Here is an 18,707-nt window from a genome sequence, read left to right on the forward strand (position 1 = left end):
CTTGGCGGCTAGTCTCGGAACGAAGAGACTCCGTGGAATGGCCGAATGGGTTTCTTCTTTATTCGTCTAGCGAAGTTGCCAGAGGCGAATGCGCAAGTAAAGAATAGAGGTTCGAGGCGAAGCTGACGGGAAAGGGGAGGGGATGGCGTGGTGTTGTCTCGGCGTCAATGTGACAGACAGGAGTCGAGGGGAGAATGGACCCTGGAACAGAACGTTTCGATCGCTGCTAGTCTGCTCCGACAAGCGGAGAATTGAAATTGAGTTATAGCAACGACGTGGGAGCGCGGGCTCCGGTCTCCAGCGGCCAAACGAGGTTGTTCGGGGAGGTCACGTTGGCAAGGGCTTCTCTGACGCAAGGCGGACGAACAGTAAGGGCGATAGAGAGACAGTGGACCGAGAACGAGGAGATTAGTCGCGAGGGGCGCAAAGATGGCCACGGAACCGGAGGGATAGGAGAGTAAACGGAGGAGAGAGTAGGAGAGAGACAATAGGTAGATAGGAAGAGAGGCAGAGAAGGGTTGTAGAGAGGAGGAGGAGAGGGAGAACAAAGAGGAGGAAACAATGAGAAGGGAATCTGAGGATTTTGCAAGTGGTTTTGCTTTGGGGATGAGTAGTACTAGTAGTCGTATTGAGTGAGCGAGCGAGTGAAGTGAGACTTGGGACTGGGACTGGGACTGGGACTGGACGGGGCGACGGACCACGACGGGTACGGCGTAAGGCAGTAATGTCGTACTCGTATTACCAGTTTGGCCCCGTATCATCCGTATCATGTCGTCACCACTGGCCGTGTTCTAACACTTTCAAGGCGTTTAATTTACCGCCCATACCCCTTTAGTGTTTAGTTTCGGTGGTCAGCCTCGGAAGTGCCTGAGAAACCAGGGTCGCTGCCTATTCCAAAAAGGAAAGAGAGAGAAAGAAATTGAAAAAAATAAAAAAATCAAAGCAGAAAATTTCTGCTCGGACGACGGAGACCGCAAATGCCGAACTACGGATCGGGGCGGGCTTGAGGCTACAATAGTCTACTGTGTACACCACCACAGCACCACCAAGCTAGTTGATTCCGGTTCCTGAATAGTCGCTTGTCATCTTCATAACTATCCAATTCTATATAAATTGAGCATGCGGAGAATATGTTGACGCGGTGCAGTAGGAGAGCTGTGCGTAGACAGGTATGCGACAGTTAGACCACTACTATAACTCTGACTCTGGTCCCTTCTACTGACGATGGTCTGACTCTGATCTGTAGGTCTCAGATAGAAGTAAAGAAGCATTTTGCTTTGCTTTAAGAACAACAAACCCAGTCATTCTCACCTCCTCCGCGATGCGCCCAACCCGGTGGTCCCCATAGATTCATGGCCGACCAACAGGAAGCAGTGGATCTCCCATCTCCAATTTCGCTTAATCCACAACGGTCTCACAAATCGGTCAAAGAAATTCACCGATTCCGCCTACGGTCAGTCTGGTTGGTCACAATTGTTCCGCTTGGCGCATAATTACTGATCATTATTGATTTATTGATTATTTCCTCGTATGTTTGTTGAGGCCCGAGGATTATCCCACCCTTCCCCCATCCACATGTGTATAATAATCAGGCACCAGATAAATCGGGCCCCGGCAATCCGGCATCCGGACCCAAAAAGATATTGACAAAAGTTTCTCTCACCGCAAGGCCTCGGTTGATGATATATGTAGATGGACCCTACATAACGACAAGCACGATCTTAGGAGGCGGATTACCGGCTGGTTAATCTGATGGATAATGATCGGAGGACCTAACCGCCGGTGCTCCCGCGACAGGCCCAGGGCACAATGTGATGGATAGAGAATTGGTCGTATTGCTTACCTCTTGCAGTAAGTTAACGAGGGCTCAGCTCGGACAATAGCCGCCGCAGCGTCCAGATTGATAGGTACATGTATGTGATGGGATGGTTTACGACGATCAGCCAACGAGACGACGAGATGACAGCTACCTAGTAACTACAAGAGAGACGCAGCAGAAAACTGCACCTTTTGTCTCTTTCCCAGCCACTTCCACCCATTCAACTCGAAACAATCGCCTGTCAGATTTGACCACGCGCCAGGTGCACCAAACCCAGATGACAGCTGTTGTTGCGTTTTCCCTAGTCGCTTTGAGCCTCTCCAAAGCTGGGGAAAGGACAAAGCAGGAGGACTGATTGATTGCCCCAAAAAACCCCCAATCCTCCTGAATATCACAATTCGCAGGCCGCCCCTGAGTGACAAACAGCCTTTTCTCCTTCCCCTGATCTCGATCTATGAATTGGAATTAGGCAACATGGCAACAAAAGGGTCGAGGGCTGGAGAAATGATATGCAGGTCTAGAGTGTCTAAGCAACAGTCTAGTCACGAATTATTAGACACTTAGTCTCTAGTTGAACACTCACCACACGAGAGCAAGAGGGATGGAGCGAAACGGAAGTTGCTCTTCTGAGCCCCGTGGATTACGGTCTGGTACGGTACAGCGTGTATACGATACATACCAATTCCTGTTCCCTTTCCCTTCCCAGGTCCCTCGAATGATCACCTCGTCCCGTCGTGCGGCTTGCCGTGATCATTCTTGCATCCGAGAGCATTAATGCACCCAAGCACGCGCCTGATTTGAAACTATCGTGTTTGTGATGGCTGCTTTAGTTGTTCAAAGCTCATAGCAGCTGGATCAGCAGGTTGGAGGGTCTTCGCTGCATTGACCCTGACTTGGACTTAGGTGGGCTGTGTTGTATATGGGCAAGGCAGCGTCATCATGACTTCCGCCCCAAATTAATCATAATGAGTTGTGCCTGCCCTGACTTTAGTGCAACAGCTGCTGCTGCTCCTCATCGCAACGTTATGACTGGGGGCGCACGATCGGACTGCAACTCTCTCTCCCCAGGCTCTCTGCCTCATGCGGACGATTTCCCGATCCGCTTACTTAATGGTCCAGTACATTTCGGCTGATTCTCGCGATTCCGACCGGGGCTGGTACAGTCCCAGTCACTTGGAATAGGCAAACTGCTCGGGCGCCAACAGGCAATGATTTCTGGGTCTACCTAGCCAGATGCAGTATTCCCTCATCATCCTCTATCTATTCATGTGTATTGCTTACTGAGTAGAACAAAGTAGCTGACGACGGTTACGCGTGGTGTTTGTTACCTTCTTTGAAATTGAAATTAAAGGGTGAAGAAGGGAAATCCTGCAGTCCAAACCGACTATCATTTCTTAACCCCCCCCCCCCCAGCCTCAACAGGCAGCACTGCTTGAGCATCCATCAGCCTCGAATCTCTGTCGCACGGGAATTACACAACCCCCAAAAACGTACTACATTTACACTAGATGAGCTGGGGCTTATACTGGAGCAAATTTCCGAACGGGATGTTCCATCAAAATTAACGGGGCTGATGTTGTTGTTGTTGTTGTTGCTGCTGCTGCTGCTGCTGCTCCTCGATGCTGCGACTTACCTACGGGAGATTGTACTGTACAATGCGTCGGATCATCAAAACGTGGTTCTACAGGAGATGATCCTTGGGGATTTCCCTCGTATTCGTTTTGCTCACGTTCCCCCTCCCCCTCTTTCGTCTGTATGCACCACAGAAGAAGGGAGGGGGGCATGTTTGATCCTAGCAAATCTAATACTCCGTACTTAACGATGCCGAGCCCTTGACTATTGTTGCCTGTTGGCATGAAGAGTGGATTCGATGGGGACGGGGTGGTGGTGGGCACTGGGCTGTGTTGAAGGTCAGCAGAGAGCTTGGGCCAAGCAGGACAACGCTTGTGGCTTGGAAAGTCGATCAGCAATCCGGAGTATCCCTTTTGCAAGTCTGGAATTACGCTACAAGAAGACTTAAGATAACTACCTCTTTCTCGTAACGAACCAGAGGTACGGTAACAGGGTACTGTACCAGACCTTAACTCGTTGCATCATGGACGGTTGCCTTCGGGGCGGAACCAAGAAGCAGAAGACGGGGGAAGTGAGAGAGAGACTGAAAAAGCGAGGGTCATCGACATCATCGAACATCATCGAGTAGTGACGGTAGTGACGGGAGTGACGGGATAAGAAACCCACTCCAGAGCGGGAGAGCCACAAGCAACATGGATCGATCCCGGTTTGGATCGTTGCGCCTCTCGTCCTTCTTTCCTTCTAGAATCTCGACTCTTTGTTCATGATTGACATCAATGGTAGATCCTCCTACAACAAGATCTCCAAGTGACAGCATTGTGGATGTTCAGTTCTGTTGGTTACGTTTTATTACTTGTACTATTGACCTCACCGCTTGCTACAGCAGGAGTCACATACACTTTTTAGTACTCGTATGAGTAGTTGTTGGGGTGCCCCATACATTATTGCATGGGCTCCATCATGCAAGAACAAGAAAAAGCTGCAGCTCGCTCGATCACCTGATGCCCTCGTGCCCGTCGGGCAATCAGTAGTGTATTGAAGACCCGTCAGAACAATGAGGTCATGCTGCATTGCCCTGCAGCAACACTTTGTTTGAATGTTTAGCTACTGAATCCCACTGCCATTTCTCGCTTTGCCTCGGCCCAGCTTTGCCGGCCGAAGGGGCCCTCCAGCATGGTTGCATAAACCCTCATTTAACCTTCTCTCTCTGTGTCGCTCTCGAAGATCACCTTCTTGTGCATATCACAATGCAGAAGTCAAAATGAATCCAAGACATTGATCTGCATTGTGCATTTGCACAGTACGTGAGCTCACTAGGTCTGTCAGTTTATGCGTTGTGAAGGTTTGATCTCTTCCATCCACACAGACAATTTCGCATCCCCCGACTCCCTCCCTGTTTTGATTGTCATTCAAATGGAAAAAAAAAAGTATACTAGCAGTAGCAGCAGCAGCAGCAGCAGCAGTGACTGCCCCCTCTCCCACAAGTCCACTCGCAAAAGACAATCATAGATCCACACCACCCAACACATCCAGTAATCACATACCAAGTCCCAAGTTAAACATACATATACGTGGTACTCCACATTGTACAATTCCGCCGAATACCTTTCCTACCCCACATTCTCTCAGACTTGATCGCCGGCCGGAATTCCTGGCAAGGCTGGGAGGGGCTAGGGGCGTGAGGCTCATTTTTGAGGCGCCAGCTTGTGGCAGTGCACCCTCGTTTCGTGACGGGCTGGAATGTATGTACATACCTAGTTTCACACTTGCTGGATGGTACGCTCTGTTGGCACAGCCGAGGCCAAGCGTTGAAGAATGTCATGCTCGGTGTGAACGAAGGTAGCCTGACGGGTCTTCTGTGGGCTGTCATTGGGCTGTGCATGATTTGGGGGGTGGAGGATGGGCACCCGGGTGGTTCGTCGGAGTTATGCGATTGTGTACAGTACAGTACCTAGGTGGTCACTGAGAATTCTGTGAGCGAGTATTGTATTGTGGAATAATGTGGAACAGGTTGGAGGCTTCATTTCTACCAGAGGGCTATTTGTTTCAGGTACGGTGCATTGCCTTTTTTTTGTTACTCGATGCCTTGCAAGCTATACTAGTGCAGGCTTACATTGCACTTGGGCATGCGATATTTGACCAGAATTGTCAAACTCCTTTATTTATTCATTCTAATCACAAGAGCTATGTACTCGGTGTACTCATTCTACTATCAAAGTCCATGCTGACCAATGCCATAACCCATCTATGAAATCTACAGTCAGTCAGCCATAACCCGGTATCATCATCCAATGCATGTTGAAATTCGCCCATTTTGTAGCCCGCTTGAACGCCCAAGGAAAAAAAGACAGAATTATAACGCCAACAGAAAGAGAGAGGAATCATTGGTGATCATGTTGTCCCTGATGAGCGTCTGCCAGCATCTGGAACCCCTTCACCAGTCCCATCGCTGACCCGGCCGCGACTCCTCCAACCAGAACCATCTGCAAGCCTCCGATAAGTCCTCGCCGAATGTTCCTGGATCCCTTCCACCCACTCACAAAGCACGTCTTGCCGTATCCGAACAGGAACAATGCGACCACCATCGTGGCGATCGACCACTGTAGGGCATAGAAGGCGCCATGGGGTCCGACAAAGAAGTACGGGAGGAGCGGCACAAAGCCGCCGATGAAGTACCCCAAGGCAATGGTTAGGGCACACACCCAGGCCCGCGATCCCGACGGCTCCTGGACGGTATGATGGAAATTCATGAGAAAGGAAGGGAGCATGGGGGAGGTGGAGAGGTGTCGCGTGAGCTCCACCACCAATTCGGAAGGGAGGTCATAAGGCGCAAAGACATCGGCAATGGTGTCAGTCACTGAGGCGGGGTCATTCTGGATTTCTTGTTTGGTCTCTTTCAATGTTGCGCGATAAGACTCCCTGTCAAGAAGAAAAAGGGAAAGACCTAAATGTTAGCTTGATGCTTTTTTTTGTGGTGGTCTTATCTTTTCGATGCACATCGAACCCCGCTTCAATCGCCTCCTCCCCGCTCCTTTCGCCCCCTCACACATTGACGGGAAGTAAATCACCAAAAAGAAAAAGTGGGTACATTACTTACTCCTCACTCTTTGCACCCAAGTAACCGCCCAGCCCCATGGAGATAGCGCCTGCAATGAGCTCGGCCATGCCTCCAAAAACGACCACCTTAGTGTCACCCAGCGCTGATAAACCGGCGGTGAGGGCGAATGGCACCGTCATGCCGTCGGAGAGACCGATAATGGCGTCGGAGACGATGCGTCCGTCGATGAGTTTGGACTCTTTCTTCTCCGCTCCTTCCCGACATACTGAGCTGCTTGAGCCGGCTGTGGACTCGCTATCGCTTTCGTGTCGCAGGGAAAGAGGGTATTCTTTTTCCAGATCATGCTCTGGGGAGAATTCAGAGACGGGGGAGTAGCTGGATAGCAAGCCTTTGATGGAGGAGATAGACATTTTTGCTGTGTGTGTGCGTCTGTCTGAGGGAAGAGAAAGTCCGCTTCGAATTGAATCAATGCTGGAGATCTGATGTGATAGATTGTAGCCGGTGTGACCGAGGTCGGTATTAATATATCCACAGGGAGAGGATAGTCGCACGACGGGTCTTTGCTGAACTTGGAAGGTGGGCAAGAGACGAAGAAAAGGAAACTTTTGTGGTCCAGCTCCGAAAAGTGAGCGATAGGGAGTAAATCAAGGCAATGCAATGCAATATCCTATGGATCAGAGTGAGCTCTAGCGAGATTAGACGTTTGGCCGGGGCCCGTCGGTCATAGATATGGTTTGAGCGACAGGCGTCAGTCCAAGCTGAGGGGAAGAGAGCATGTCTAACAAGCTGAAGGTGGAATACCCCTCGTGCCCATTTTCATGCTCATCTTCCACTCACATTCAGCGAGCATCTGTAGTAGGCAAGGTGCCTGGTTATCGGCGGCCATGTGCCGGTATGAGAAGGCCTATTGAAGGAGAATGAGGGACAACGTGCCTCACGGTCTGGCGGTCATCTGCAGTCGCGGGGATGGCACGTGCAGTTCTGATTGGCCTCGACCCCCGGGACAATGCAGCCTTCGACCCACTGGAGCTGCGGAGTACCTGAAGCTTGGACCACTCTAGCCTATCACACTCGGCTATTTCCTAATCGACGGTCTAAAGTGGATCTACTAAAGGATTCGCTACCCACAGGTGCACTTCTTCCACTGCACTCTTCTAGACCACATCCACTCATCCGTCGAGTCAAGTCGCATGCAGTTCTAATGCAATAAACAAGCACGCTGCAATCACGCTGCCCGCGATGCGCGCTGCAGAGGACCAATTGCTGTAATACTACCACTAAGCACGCACATTCTTGACCCTCTTCAACCCGTCCGTTCCTTGCAAGCGGGGCATTGTACTATCTAGCCGTCCCCTTGAACCGGGCTAGAGTCGTCCTCCCAGTCTTCTCCTCCCGTGGTCGAGACCAATCAATCGAGCAGCTGGTGCACATCTCGCAATCGCGACCTCCAACTGCACAGTTCTGTTCTTTCCCACGCCTGTGTCGACCCTCACGGCCATCTCCCCTCATTCTCCAACTGCAGCGGAGCGCATCCGGGCCATACCTATCTATCTCCTCATTCTAGCTGCTGAATGTGGACTGTCTCACGCGAGCTAGCAATTAACTCCACAGCGTGCAGTCCATTGTCCCGTGCCATTGGCCATGGTCATTCTCAGCAATCATCACAACTGAAAAGAAAGAGAGGGAAAAATCCTGTTCCTGGGACAAACCGGCACGACTTACTCGACTAATGTCGCGTGTGGACCTGCCTATCTCCGCAGGATGTCGGTGTGTGCCGAAGCAGCCGGCATGCGCTGCTACTTTTTGCCTCGTGGGAAGTTAGGGGGTGGTGAGGGGAGAAGAGGGGCGAGAAAGAAGATAAATATCGCATCTCTCTGCTCCCCCTGGCCGGAAAAGATAGGAACTGGAATCTGAAGAGCAAGAACGAAGCTGGGCGAAGAGCAGCGTAGACATTGGACGCAAGCAAAGATGAAGTTGAGCGTGGCTACGATCTCAGCTTTGGCTACTCTGGCCACCGCGGTTCCCCACAGGCGGAACAGTGCACAGTGGGATCAAGTTCGCTCCAATGTAGGTTTTGACCTTCGCTCCCGGTTTTCCTGCGTCTCCTGCAGCCATCTGATTGACTTGGGGGACAGATCAAACATGTTATCTATCTGATGTTGGAGAACCACTCCTTCGACAACATTGCGGGCTACTGGGACTTTCACCCGGACATTGACAACTTGCGCAACATCGACTACTGCAACGAGTACACGAACCCCAACTGGACGGTCTGGGGTGAACCTCTGAACGTCTGCGCGGCCCCATTTGAGACCGAGGTACCCCTGACTGACCCGGACCACAATTTCGCGGGCGTCACCTACGAGATCTTCCGCAAGTGGAACGTCACCAAGGATGATGTTCCCAACATGGGTGGATTCATCGAGCGTCAGTCGGAGAAGTACAGTGCTACGCCCGGTGAATCCAGCTTCGTTATCAAGGCGTACGACCAGAAGAAAACGGCGACTCTGGCGGAAGTTGCCCAGAACTTCGCCTTCTGGGATAGCTATGTGAGTCTTCTGCAAAGCGTCTTGCCTGTCTAGATGTACTAAACGGGCAACAGCACGCGGAGCATCCCGGCCCTACCAACCCCAACCGTCAGTTTGCTACTTCGGGCTCCACCTGTGGTATGGTGGATAACACTTACCAATCTGCTGGATGGTATGCCAACTACACGGGTACCACGTGTGCCACCTCGATCTTCGAGTCGCTCAGTCAGAAGAACATCACATGGAAGAACGTGAGCTATAACCGTCCGATGCGTACATGGACATCAACTAAGCTTATGTCTTCTTCCAGTACTATGAGACCGACATTGTCGATGCTTTCATGTACAAGGTAATGCTATTTTCCCGCAGTCACTCCAAATTCGCCTACTTACCGCTCTCTAGTGGGTGCAAGACAATGCCATGGACCGCCTGGTTCACTCCGACCAGTTCTACCGTGACCTTGAGGAGGGCACTCTCCCGCAGTTCTCCTACTACAATCCGGAGTGCTGCACCATCGACTCCATGCACCCGACCAGCAACATGGCCTCGGGCGAGCAGCTGATCAAGCATCTGTACGATGCGGTGCGCAGGTCGAAGTACTGGGACAATGTGTAAGGACCCCGATTGTCTCCCATGGCCTTCCCAGCACTGACAGCGACGATTCGATCTAGTCTGATTGTCCTCAACTTCGACGAACACGGTGGTTTCGCCGACCACGTCCCCACCCCGGTCAATATTCCCCAGCCCGAGGATGGCATTACTTTCTCCGGCGTGTCGGACGGCCACAACGTGACCTACGATTACACTCGATTGGGTGTCCGGTAAGCCCACCTCTTACAGTCCTCCTTCATCAATCGATACTATTGTGCGATGGCTAACTCGGAGGAACAACGACAGTGTCCCCGCGTTCCTCATCTCCCCCTGGGTCCCCGCCAACCACCTGATCCACGACCAAGGGACGAGCTACGCCAACAACTCGGCGTACACCCACACCTCGATCCTGCACTTCCTGCAGGAGCTGTGGAACCTGGACGGGCTCAACAACCGGGTGCAGTGGGCCAAGACCTTCGAGTACCTCTTCACCAACACCAAGCGGGAGGATACCCCGGAGAAGCTGACGACGCCGACCTGGTACGGGGGCAGCAACGAACCCAAGCCGGACCCGTTCTACAAGTTGAACCAGGATTACGACTACTATGAGAATATGTAAATACGAGCAGCAGGATGACGGCCAAAAAGACTACACGGCGGGTATGAATGAGGTTTAGAGCTAATATCAAGTAAATATTCATGTTATCTTTGACTCGGTTCATTATGACGATCATATCTCGTTAACGCCCTCGCCCTCCTTTCGGGAAAGAAAGGGTAGCAATGGTCAGCATAATGCATACATCATCCACCTTCCCTAATACAAGGCAAGGTAAAGCAAAGCATACCCCATGTTAGAGTACAGTACAAAGCGCGATGCTTTTGTTCGTTCGTGGTATTGCTCGCTCAAAAAAGCACGACACCTCTTCTTTTCTTGCTGCTGCTGCTGCTGCTGCTGCTGCTGCTCCCTCCAACCCCTCATCCGCCTCGCCCGTCACTTCCGCTTACTACTCTCAGCAGCAGTCTGACTCTCCTGCCCCCAATTCGTAGGCTTGGTCATATCCCAGAACCGACTCTTGTACGCGGGGAACGAGGTGTGATTCCACATGTTGACGAGGATACTGCCGCCGCCGCCGCCACCAAGAGCTCGTTAGCCACGGGATTCTTCTGAGAAAAGAAACCACGCTATCCGGGTGGTTCGAAGGGGGAGAAAGGAAAGAACAAACCTCTGACTCCGATCCACATACTCCTCGTCCTTGACCTCGCGGACGCCCACCTTCATCCCCTCGCGGGTGAACAGGACGTTCTTGCCTTCCATCTTGGAGCGCGTGTGGCGCGAGACGTCCTGGACGATGGAGTAGGCGACGTAACCGATGCCGGCGAGGACGAGGAGGACGCCCAGGAGGATGAAGAGGGGGGTGAGGCGGGCGGTCATTTTTTGTTTTTGTTTTTTTGGGAAGGGCGGGCGGGCTGGATTGCGGTGTGATGTGAGGGGTCCGATCGCGTGGATGATGGGATTCTTTCCCCTGGTGAGTGAGGGGGTTTTGATTTGTTGAATGACGATCAAATATGGATGGATGGATGGATGTACTGATGTACTCTGGCCAGTAACGGTGTTATGCAGCGTAAGATGTCGACTGTTGGTGAGAGGAGAGAGAAATGCGTAGGGCTGGCTGGTTTTGCGATCGCGGAATTGGGTGGATGGGTGATGAGTGATGTAATAATCGATCCCCAATCACTTTGTTCTTTGTTAGGCCGATCAACCGGTTCGTCTCGGTAGGTCTAGCCGTTGGAGGAGTGGGTGGGATCGTTAGCTATCAAGGTACAGTACTTCGTACTCGGGAGAAGTATGTCTCGAATAGAGTGGGAGAATATGAAAAACTGTGCGTTGGAGAAAAATGGACCCCCGTGTAATCCTTTATATACACATGAAAAAATGCATGGGGAACTGCACCTCCGGTTCTTGCCTCCAATTCTGTCCCAAATAATATGCGCCCTGTAGGGCCAACCACCGGTCGCTGCCAAGCCTCGCGCCAAGCGCTGGGGAAATTCTGGTGCCTGGATTTCGGGCTTCATTTTTTTTTTCTTTCTCTACAGGTGCAAGGCGCAGTTCATTCTGGAATAGGTGGGAAAGCTATTGTGGTTATTTTTGGTATGTTGGATGTTGCACAATCTCTTTTACTGAAGTAATAATTGGGAAAGAGGCGGAGTGACTGGTTCGGTTCGTTGCTTACTACTTGTCCTGTCCGCGGGTTGATTGAGGGGAAGGGAGGGAGGGGGCCAAACGGCTAATTTTATGTGACCTCGGTGAGGGGGCTGACTTGGACATTGTATCTGTGTGGATTGTTTGTTGCCTGCTTTGTGGCATGGAGGTCTTGTCTATTGACTGGAATTATCCGTTTCGGCCTGTTCTCCCTCCCTTGTGCAGTCCAGACACGGTAACTGTTTTATCAATGACTGGAATCTATGCATAGACTGCTGCACAAACTCCATGGCTGCTTTGCTAGAACTGCTTGTTGTTCTGTGTGCTGGCACGAGTATCATTTGTGCACATTGCACCGGTCCAGATACAGTCTACAAAAGCTTGAGATTGCAAGTCGGATTACGCAGCGACGTCTCATGGATTGCATCAATACCTACCTGATCTCGCCTATCGATTAATACATGAGCTAGCATCGATTGATTGATAATATGCTAAACGCCGCATCAGAATAAGGACGGTGTCAGATCTTGCAACTGAGCTTCACGACATATTGACATCTGGTGAGTTTCATGTCCATGATGTCGGATATCTACATACGATCTATATCCCCACCGGTGGCACATAGAAGCAAGATCTGCGATCTCCAGGCGGCGTGGGCATCACGGCCGAATACCGTCTGAACAAAATCCATCCTAAAGACTCACGAGGCCTCGATTGCCATGTTCTCCGTTTAGGTATAATTTAGTGCGTAGTTCGAGCAACCGTGTTGGATTGGGCGAAGCATGCGGTCGACTGGATCGCTACTTCGCCTGATGTAAACTACGCTTTTTCGCTTGTGATTCGAGTAAGAGAGAGAGAGAGTCACCAGTAGCCCCCGCAAGACCAGAATACCTGCTCAGATGCTAAGCATCACTTCCTCGCTATCTACTAGATCCTCCACAGCTTGCGTGAAGAGTGGTTCTGTTGGGGTTGAGCCGGCTGCGCGGAGCTGTGCCTGGTGGTTCCGAGGAGGGGGGCTGATATGATTCTATGGGAGACGATTTTGCGGGGTGTGGCTTGCGCCTATATGCGACATGCTAGCATGTCAACTTGGACCCTGAGAGGTGTTAGGGTTGTTGATATGGCTCGCAGGCGAATGCGGGTTTTTTTGGCATGTACGGAGTTGAACTACTAACTATATAGTGTTGACGGTCCAGGACGGAGTCCCAGCTCGTGTGTATACATACTATACATTGTATGTACACATTCATCTACAACAAGGTCTAAAGACTCATAAGAACGACATCTGATTTTAAAAATAAATAGACACACTTGCGACTAGCAATCGGATTGTCCCGAAGGATGGGCATGCAAGGTACAGTAAGGTACAATTCGGCCATCTCCAGGAAATAACATCCTTGACTAGCGGGGAGAGCAACAACCACCACTCCTAAGCACCACAAATACGATTCTTCAACACCAACCCTGCGAAATCGGATAAATTCCAACTAAATACAGCTTGATCGTCACATAAAAATCAAAATCAACCGGTGATACACCCAATGCTACCTCAATTTCCATGATTTCAATGCAACAACCCCAGACTGTCGTCATAATGAATCATGCTTTCCGCATTACCTCACCACCACGACCACACCACACAGCAGCAGCAGCAACACACAGCAACACATCACCACAAGCAAGGCTAACTAAACTAGAACTTGCACAGGTTGCAAAGTGCACCAGGCATCAATCAGGTACAGTACCGTAATGTACACAGTTAGCACAAGAAATAATTACTACGACTAAGCGCATCCCCATCCCCATCCAGCGCAACCTCACTCAATCCACCTCTTTTCCTCATCCCCATCTCTCCCACCACCCCTCTCCTTCCCACACCAGACACAAAAGATAAAGACAACGAAAAATGTGCGACGTCCCCTTCTTCCCCATCCTCCCGATCTGCTTCCAATGCGGCACCGATCAGAACCCCTGCCGCTGTAAAGTCGTCGGTCCAACCTTAGGTATATCTTTCCTGGCCCAGAAAACCAATTCGGCGGTGTCTGGCTCAGTATCGCTGACTTGATTGATCCTGTTCCGCGGGCTTAGGATTTATCTGTACGGTTGTAGCTGCTGTATGTTCACCTCTCTTTTTCGCGTCGTCGTTTTGGTTCTATCAGTATCTGAAGAGAGTCAGTCGATGGGGAGGGCACGCATTGAGATTCTAATTAAGCTCCAATATAGGTGATCTGCTACCCGGCATCGATCTTCTGCGGGTGTTGTTTGACGAAGACGGGGAAGGAGTATGTGCCTCTTCTATTGTAACGAACTCTCCGAGGGAAGAGGATGATGGGCTAATCGGTTCAATTCAGTGTGCTGGGGTATCCGGTCAAGGTGAATGGGATTGTTAGTAATGCCATACCGATATAGGTATCATGGTGTACTCAGGACTGAGGTTGGTTGGAGGGGTTCATGATAGAAGTGGATGGGCGATGTCAATCATAATAAATAATATATTCAATTGAGCAGCAAGCCTACGATAAATTTCATATATAGGACTACACTGAGTGAAGGTAAGGAATGTTCATTACAGCATAAATTATAGAATTGATTCGTGATACGTAACCATCAGCCTACCTAAAGTACCTAAGGCAGCGAACGAATGGAAGGAAAATCACACAACACAAAAGGTATCCAGACGATAATCACAGAAGCATGAAGAACGAAAATAGAAATCTTCCACCCAGTATACACCATTAGTTAAAAATCAACCCATCCATAGGTTGATTCGCTCAGTCATTAATTAATGTATTCAATGCTTCAACTTCTCCTTGAGGCGGGAGAAGAATCCCTTCTTCTTTTTCTTCGGCTCTTCCTTGTTGGAATTGGCAACTGCGCCAGCTGCAGCGTTGTTGGTGGTCTTGTTGGCGGGAGTAGTGGTATTGTTGGTGCTGGTAGGAGCATCGGTCTTTTGAGCGGGCGTAGATGCGTCCTTGTTGGTGTTGGCGGTAGCCGGAGTTGTATCGGACGTCTTGGTAGCGCTAGCGCCGGTAGCACCAGCACTTGGAGTAGACGTCACGTCGGCCTTGTTGGACTTACTGGGTTCGGCGAGCTGCTTGGGCTCTGAGGGTTTGTTGGTCTCCAAGTCATCGGCAGTTTTAGTCGCGCTGGAGCCCGTGACGCCAGCAGTAGGGCCGGAAGCCGAAACATCGCCAGCGGCAGAGGTTGATCCGACGTCGACGGCTGAGTCTGCTGTCTTGGTGGCACTGGAGCCAGTCACACCTGCAGTAGGGGCAGCGGCAGAAGAGTCCTCGGCTGAGCCGGGGCCGGACTGCTTCGGGGTCTTCGCAGAATCGACGCCTGTGGTAACAATTGGCTCACTTGGGTCATAGATCTTAGGAGACAGTTGATTGGAGGTGGCTACAGCACCGGCAGCAGGAACAGAGGAAGAAGCACCGTGGATAGGGCCAGGTCCAGATTCCTTTGGAGCCTTCGCAGAATCGACACCTGTGGTCACCACTGGTCCATCGACCGGTCCCTTCGCCTTAGAGTGCTGGTTTGTAGGCTCAGCACCAGTAGCACGGGGAGCAGTTTCCGCAGTAGCGGCACTCAGAGCAGGCGCTGGGGCGCCAACAGAATTGTTCACGCTGATTTTCTGCTGAAGCTCTTCTTCCACTTCCTTCTTCTCCTCGACAACCTCCTCGTTGGCAGCCCATTCGGGATGTTGATGGGCCTTCTCAAGGGACTCCTTGACCACGCCTGGAAGCTCCTCGGAGGGGGAACCACCGGTCGCCTGCTTCTGCTTCTGAGACTCCAGAGGCACTGCAGCAGCAAGTGCCGCCGTTGTCGACGTGGGCGCAGCCGACTGAATCGTATAGCCGGGGTCTCTGACATCGTGAGCGCCATCACTGCCCATAGGCAAGCTTGACTCAGGAATGGTGTTCTTCGTTACAGGTGGAAGGGAGAAAGCACTGCCATCTTGCAACGAATCTTCAGTCCGAGAAAGACTGGCGCCTTGCTCATACGCACCCTTGTCGAGACGTGCGGTGGACTGAACGGTGTTGGGGTTGAAAGTGCTAGGGTCAGGCACCTTCTCACCTGGAGCCAACTTGATCGGGTTGCCAATGCCACTGGATGCAGGGATGGGATTCACGGAGAACTGTTCAGCCTCGCTTCCGGGAGTGATTGGAAAGGATCCTGGCACAGTAGCCCGTTGTTCCAATGGGACTTCCTGGCCGAGTTTGGCGGTCGTCGAGCCTGGTGCTGCTGACGAGATGGTGGGGTGATAGCCATTTGTCTTGCTGCTGGACTCCTTAGGCACTCCAGCCGCCAGAGCAGCGGTGGTTGAATCGGGGGTTACACCGGCCATGCCGTTCTGTAGTGGTGGTTGTTGGATTTGATCGGGGTAGAGCACGTTGTTGATGTTATTGTCGCCGTCGTCTTCTTCGGGGACTCGATTATCAGTGGTCCAGATACCGTCGACGACGAACTTTAATCACGAGAATAAAAGAAACAAAGTCAGTTAGTGGATCTTCTGATGGCGCAAACCAACGATTGTGCGAGTCTTATAGTTTGAAAACAGTGACGGGACGGGCTCGACGGCCGTGCCATGACGTCAGCGCGACTCTGCGCAACCCACCGAGCGTCATCACCCGTCCCTCGATAAGGACGATCAGCCCAGCACGTAATCCTCCGCCGCCCGGTGAAGGAACAGTCCGTCTTGAGTAATGGGACAATAGGAAAATGGGAAAATGGGGGGAAAGAGGTTGGGCAGGGGCTTTTATGGCAAAGCTAGAGAGAGTGAGCGGAGGAAAAAAAGTTCTCACCTTATACTGGATCTTCTCCTCTGTGGCTGGGAGCTCAACTTCCTTCTCGAACACCTCCCCATTGCGGTCCAGTCGGACAGTCTTGCCCCAGTCATCGAATGTCCCCGTCACATACACTTCGTTTGCATTATACGGCCTGGTTTGATCCCCATGCGAGGGGCCGCAACGGTCAGCGAACACAAATCAGTGGCGCCGGGTCCGGAAAGTGTCGGGGATAATAGCAGTAGGAAGCACGGGGCAAAGCCTGTCATAGACCCTTCACAAGAGATGCTCATTGGAGGCCCAGGCTTCGCAATGGAGAAAGGAGATTTTCTTGATCGCAAGGTAAGGTCAAGAATAACTTACCATCGAAACGTATAAGTCCCCATCTTCTATAGTGGAGATGAGGGTTGGGGGGGTAAATTGCGCCCAGGAAGTGGATGCGGAAAAAATAGTAGGTTGTCGGGGTTTTCCAGTGGGGTAAATATTTCAGACAGGTCAATATTGGTCAAGCGGCATAAAAAGACCAGAGAATAAAACAAGAATACACAATAGAGTAAATAAGGCAAAGAGAAATTCCTGCGTAGCCACGAAGGGGTTCTGCTATGTAGGTACGGGCGTAGACAGGGTAGAGAAGAAGGAGAGGAGAGAAAATGACGATGTTGAGGAGGCTGGGAAATTCGAATTGGATTGATTTGACTTGATTGCCTGGAGCGAGCGGGGTGGCGGCCACAACCCAACAACAGCAGTCACACACTTCATTTTAACACTCACTCACTCACTCACTCATACACTTCAATAATTATTAACCACTGAGCACTGAACACCGAACCACTGAAACCCAAGCACAGACAACTAAACTAATCACTGGGGTATATTTCATTGGTGACCTTACCCAGGGGGAAACAGCACATCAAGGGACCTGGCGGGTCCCTATCGCAGGGTCAAAGAGTGGTTGGCGCGTATTCCATCACCGCCTTCAGGTTCTAGATGCGTGCTGGCTGGCACTTTAACAAATCTCCTCGCCTGTACAACTCAGCTAAAGTTGTGCGTGCCCGTGCTGACAGCTGGCGTGTCTCATCAGTCATCAGGACCTTTGTTACAAGCATGGGAAGGCGCTGCCGCCGCCGATTATGATTATTCCGATCACGAATTCTCACCTGTTGTATGGGATCAAAAGTTTTCATGGGAAAACTTTAACAACAACAACAACCAAGGATAGAAGCACCCTGAGCATCCCTATCGGAGAATCAAGGTCACCAGAATCTCAAGCTCCTTGGCCCCACCATCATTCATTCCAGAGCCAATTCCTTGGATGTGACCAGATTCTGCAGGGCAACCAGAATCCAACGCGCAATCAATTCAATTGAAGCAGGCAGGCAATCTGCGCACAGTGTAGGTGAGTAGGTGTGTAGGTGTGTAGAAGGTATGTAGAAGGTATCTTATACATGCACATAGGCAGTGAATCATGATCGCACTCTGTCAATGGTACACGGGACTCGGGAGGGAAGGGAAGCACGGACTCTCACACTAAACCAAAAATGATTCCCTCAAAAATGGCGATCCTGAATGAGATAAAACGGTGACGGCGCCTAGTCTAACTCAGTCAGGAATGGGATGGGAGGGACTCGAGAAGGAGGGCCCGGCCAAAATCAATAATCCACCATCCATGGTTTCTTCATGGCTGTGCGATGAAGGGAAAGACTTCCTTGCAGCAACACTGGAAAGACAAAATCTCAAAAAATCCCCTCATGATGGCATCTTGACATCGATTGACCCAAAATACAGAAAAGGGGCCCGTCCCGAGCAAACGTCAACAAAGGCTAATTGAATGAATGGCATCGATTTGTCAGGCTATGACCTCAGCGAGCAGATCATCCGAAGGGAACCAGCACCGTTTTCGACAACAAGTTTGCCACCAGCAGCACGTCGAGGAGGACATAGTTGACCATGTTGAAGTTCTATCTATCGGTGGGGAAGCAGTGAATGGGGTACAGTGGATGATAAAAAAGAAAGTCAATGGGAACTGGGAAGTGTCCTTCACCTGATTAAGGAGAAAATCGAAAAAAAAAGGGATGGGTTGGGGTTGATCACAAGTCGATTATTGCACAACATCCTCCAAATTGGATCCCACCAACTCCTGCTTGTGCCAAAG

At 51.0% G+C, this 18,707-nt stretch overlaps 4 protein-coding genes across 4 annotated transcripts; 1 reads left to right on the plus strand and 3 right to left on the minus strand.

The window, feature by feature from the left end:
• Positions 1-5,485: 5,485 nt before the first annotated feature.
• Positions 5,486-7,339, minus strand: ASPACDRAFT_1856786 (VIT1/CCC1 transporter family protein). Its single transcript, XM_020197506.1, has 2 exons — positions 6,489-7,339; positions 5,486-6,310 (listed from the first exon to the last, which is right to left on the minus strand). The coding sequence occupies exons 1-2, from the start codon at positions 6,857-6,859 to the stop codon at positions 5,773-5,775; spliced, it is 909 nt and encodes a 302-aa protein (XP_020055557.1). The 5' UTR covers positions 6,860-7,339; the 3' UTR covers positions 5,486-5,772.
• Positions 7,340-8,030: 691 nt separating this feature from the next.
• ASPACDRAFT_1856787 (uncharacterized protein) lies at positions 8,031-10,479 on the plus strand. Its single transcript, XM_020197507.1, has 7 exons — positions 8,031-8,516; positions 8,585-8,998; positions 9,052-9,228; positions 9,288-9,326; positions 9,380-9,588; positions 9,649-9,798; positions 9,875-10,479. The coding sequence occupies exons 1-7, from the start codon at positions 8,418-8,420 to the stop codon at positions 10,185-10,187; spliced, it is 1,401 nt and encodes a 466-aa protein (XP_020055558.1). The 5' UTR covers positions 8,031-8,417; the 3' UTR covers positions 10,188-10,479.
• ASPACDRAFT_79127 (uncharacterized protein) lies at positions 10,255-11,045 on the minus strand. Its single transcript, XM_020205326.1, has 2 exons — positions 10,792-11,045; positions 10,255-10,686 (listed from the first exon to the last, which is right to left on the minus strand). The coding sequence occupies exons 1-2, from the start codon at positions 10,998-11,000 to the stop codon at positions 10,560-10,562; spliced, it is 336 nt and encodes a 111-aa protein (XP_020055559.1). The 5' UTR covers positions 11,001-11,045; the 3' UTR covers positions 10,255-10,559.
• Positions 11,046-14,559: 3,514 nt separating this feature from the next.
• ASPACDRAFT_43884 (carbohydrate-binding module family 48 protein) lies at positions 14,560-16,941 on the minus strand (the record flags this gene model as incomplete). The annotated part of the gene is made up of 3 exons (XM_020201335.1): positions 14,560-16,236; positions 16,574-16,709; positions 16,919-16,941. The coding sequence occupies 3 exons, from the start codon at positions 16,939-16,941 to the stop codon at positions 14,560-14,562; spliced, it is 1,836 nt and encodes a 611-aa protein (XP_020055560.1).
• Between the last annotated feature and the right edge of the window lie 1,766 nt (positions 16,942-18,707).

This window comes from Aspergillus aculeatus, assembly GCF_001890905.1.
Source record: "Aspergillus aculeatus ATCC 16872 unplaced genomic scaffold ASPACscaffold_9, whole genome shotgun sequence".
NCBI lineage: Eukaryota > Fungi > Ascomycota > Eurotiomycetes > Eurotiales > Aspergillaceae > Aspergillus > Aspergillus aculeatus.

Excerpts from the sequence above, each read along its gene's own strand:
- ASPACDRAFT_1856786 (XM_020197506.1), bottom strand. The coding sequence starts at position 6,859 with ATGTCTATCTCCTCCATCAAAGGCTTGCTATCCAGCTACTCCCCCGTC. Across the intron at positions 6,311-6,488 it reads TTGGGTGCAAAGAGTGAGGA|GGAGTCTTATCGCGCAACAT; the intron begins GTAAGTAATGTA and ends TCTTCTTGACAG.
- ASPACDRAFT_1856787 (XM_020197507.1), top strand. The coding sequence starts at position 8,418 with ATGAAGTTGAGCGTGGCTACGATCTCAGCTTTGGCTACTCTGGCCACC. Across the intron at positions 9,229-9,287 it reads AGAACATCACATGGAAGAAC|TACTATGAGACCGACATTGT; the intron begins GTGAGCTATAAC and ends GTCTTCTTCCAG. Across the intron at positions 9,327-9,379 it reads TCGATGCTTTCATGTACAAG|TGGGTGCAAGACAATGCCAT; the intron begins GTAATGCTATTT and ends ACCGCTCTCTAG.
- ASPACDRAFT_79127 (XM_020205326.1), bottom strand. The coding sequence starts at position 11,000 with ATGACCGCCCGCCTCACCCCCCTCTTCATCCTCCTGGGCGTCCTCCTC. Across the intron at positions 10,687-10,791 it reads TATGTGGATCGGAGTCAGAG|TATCCTCGTCAACATGTGGA; the intron begins GTTTGTTCTTTC and ends CGGCGGCGGCAG.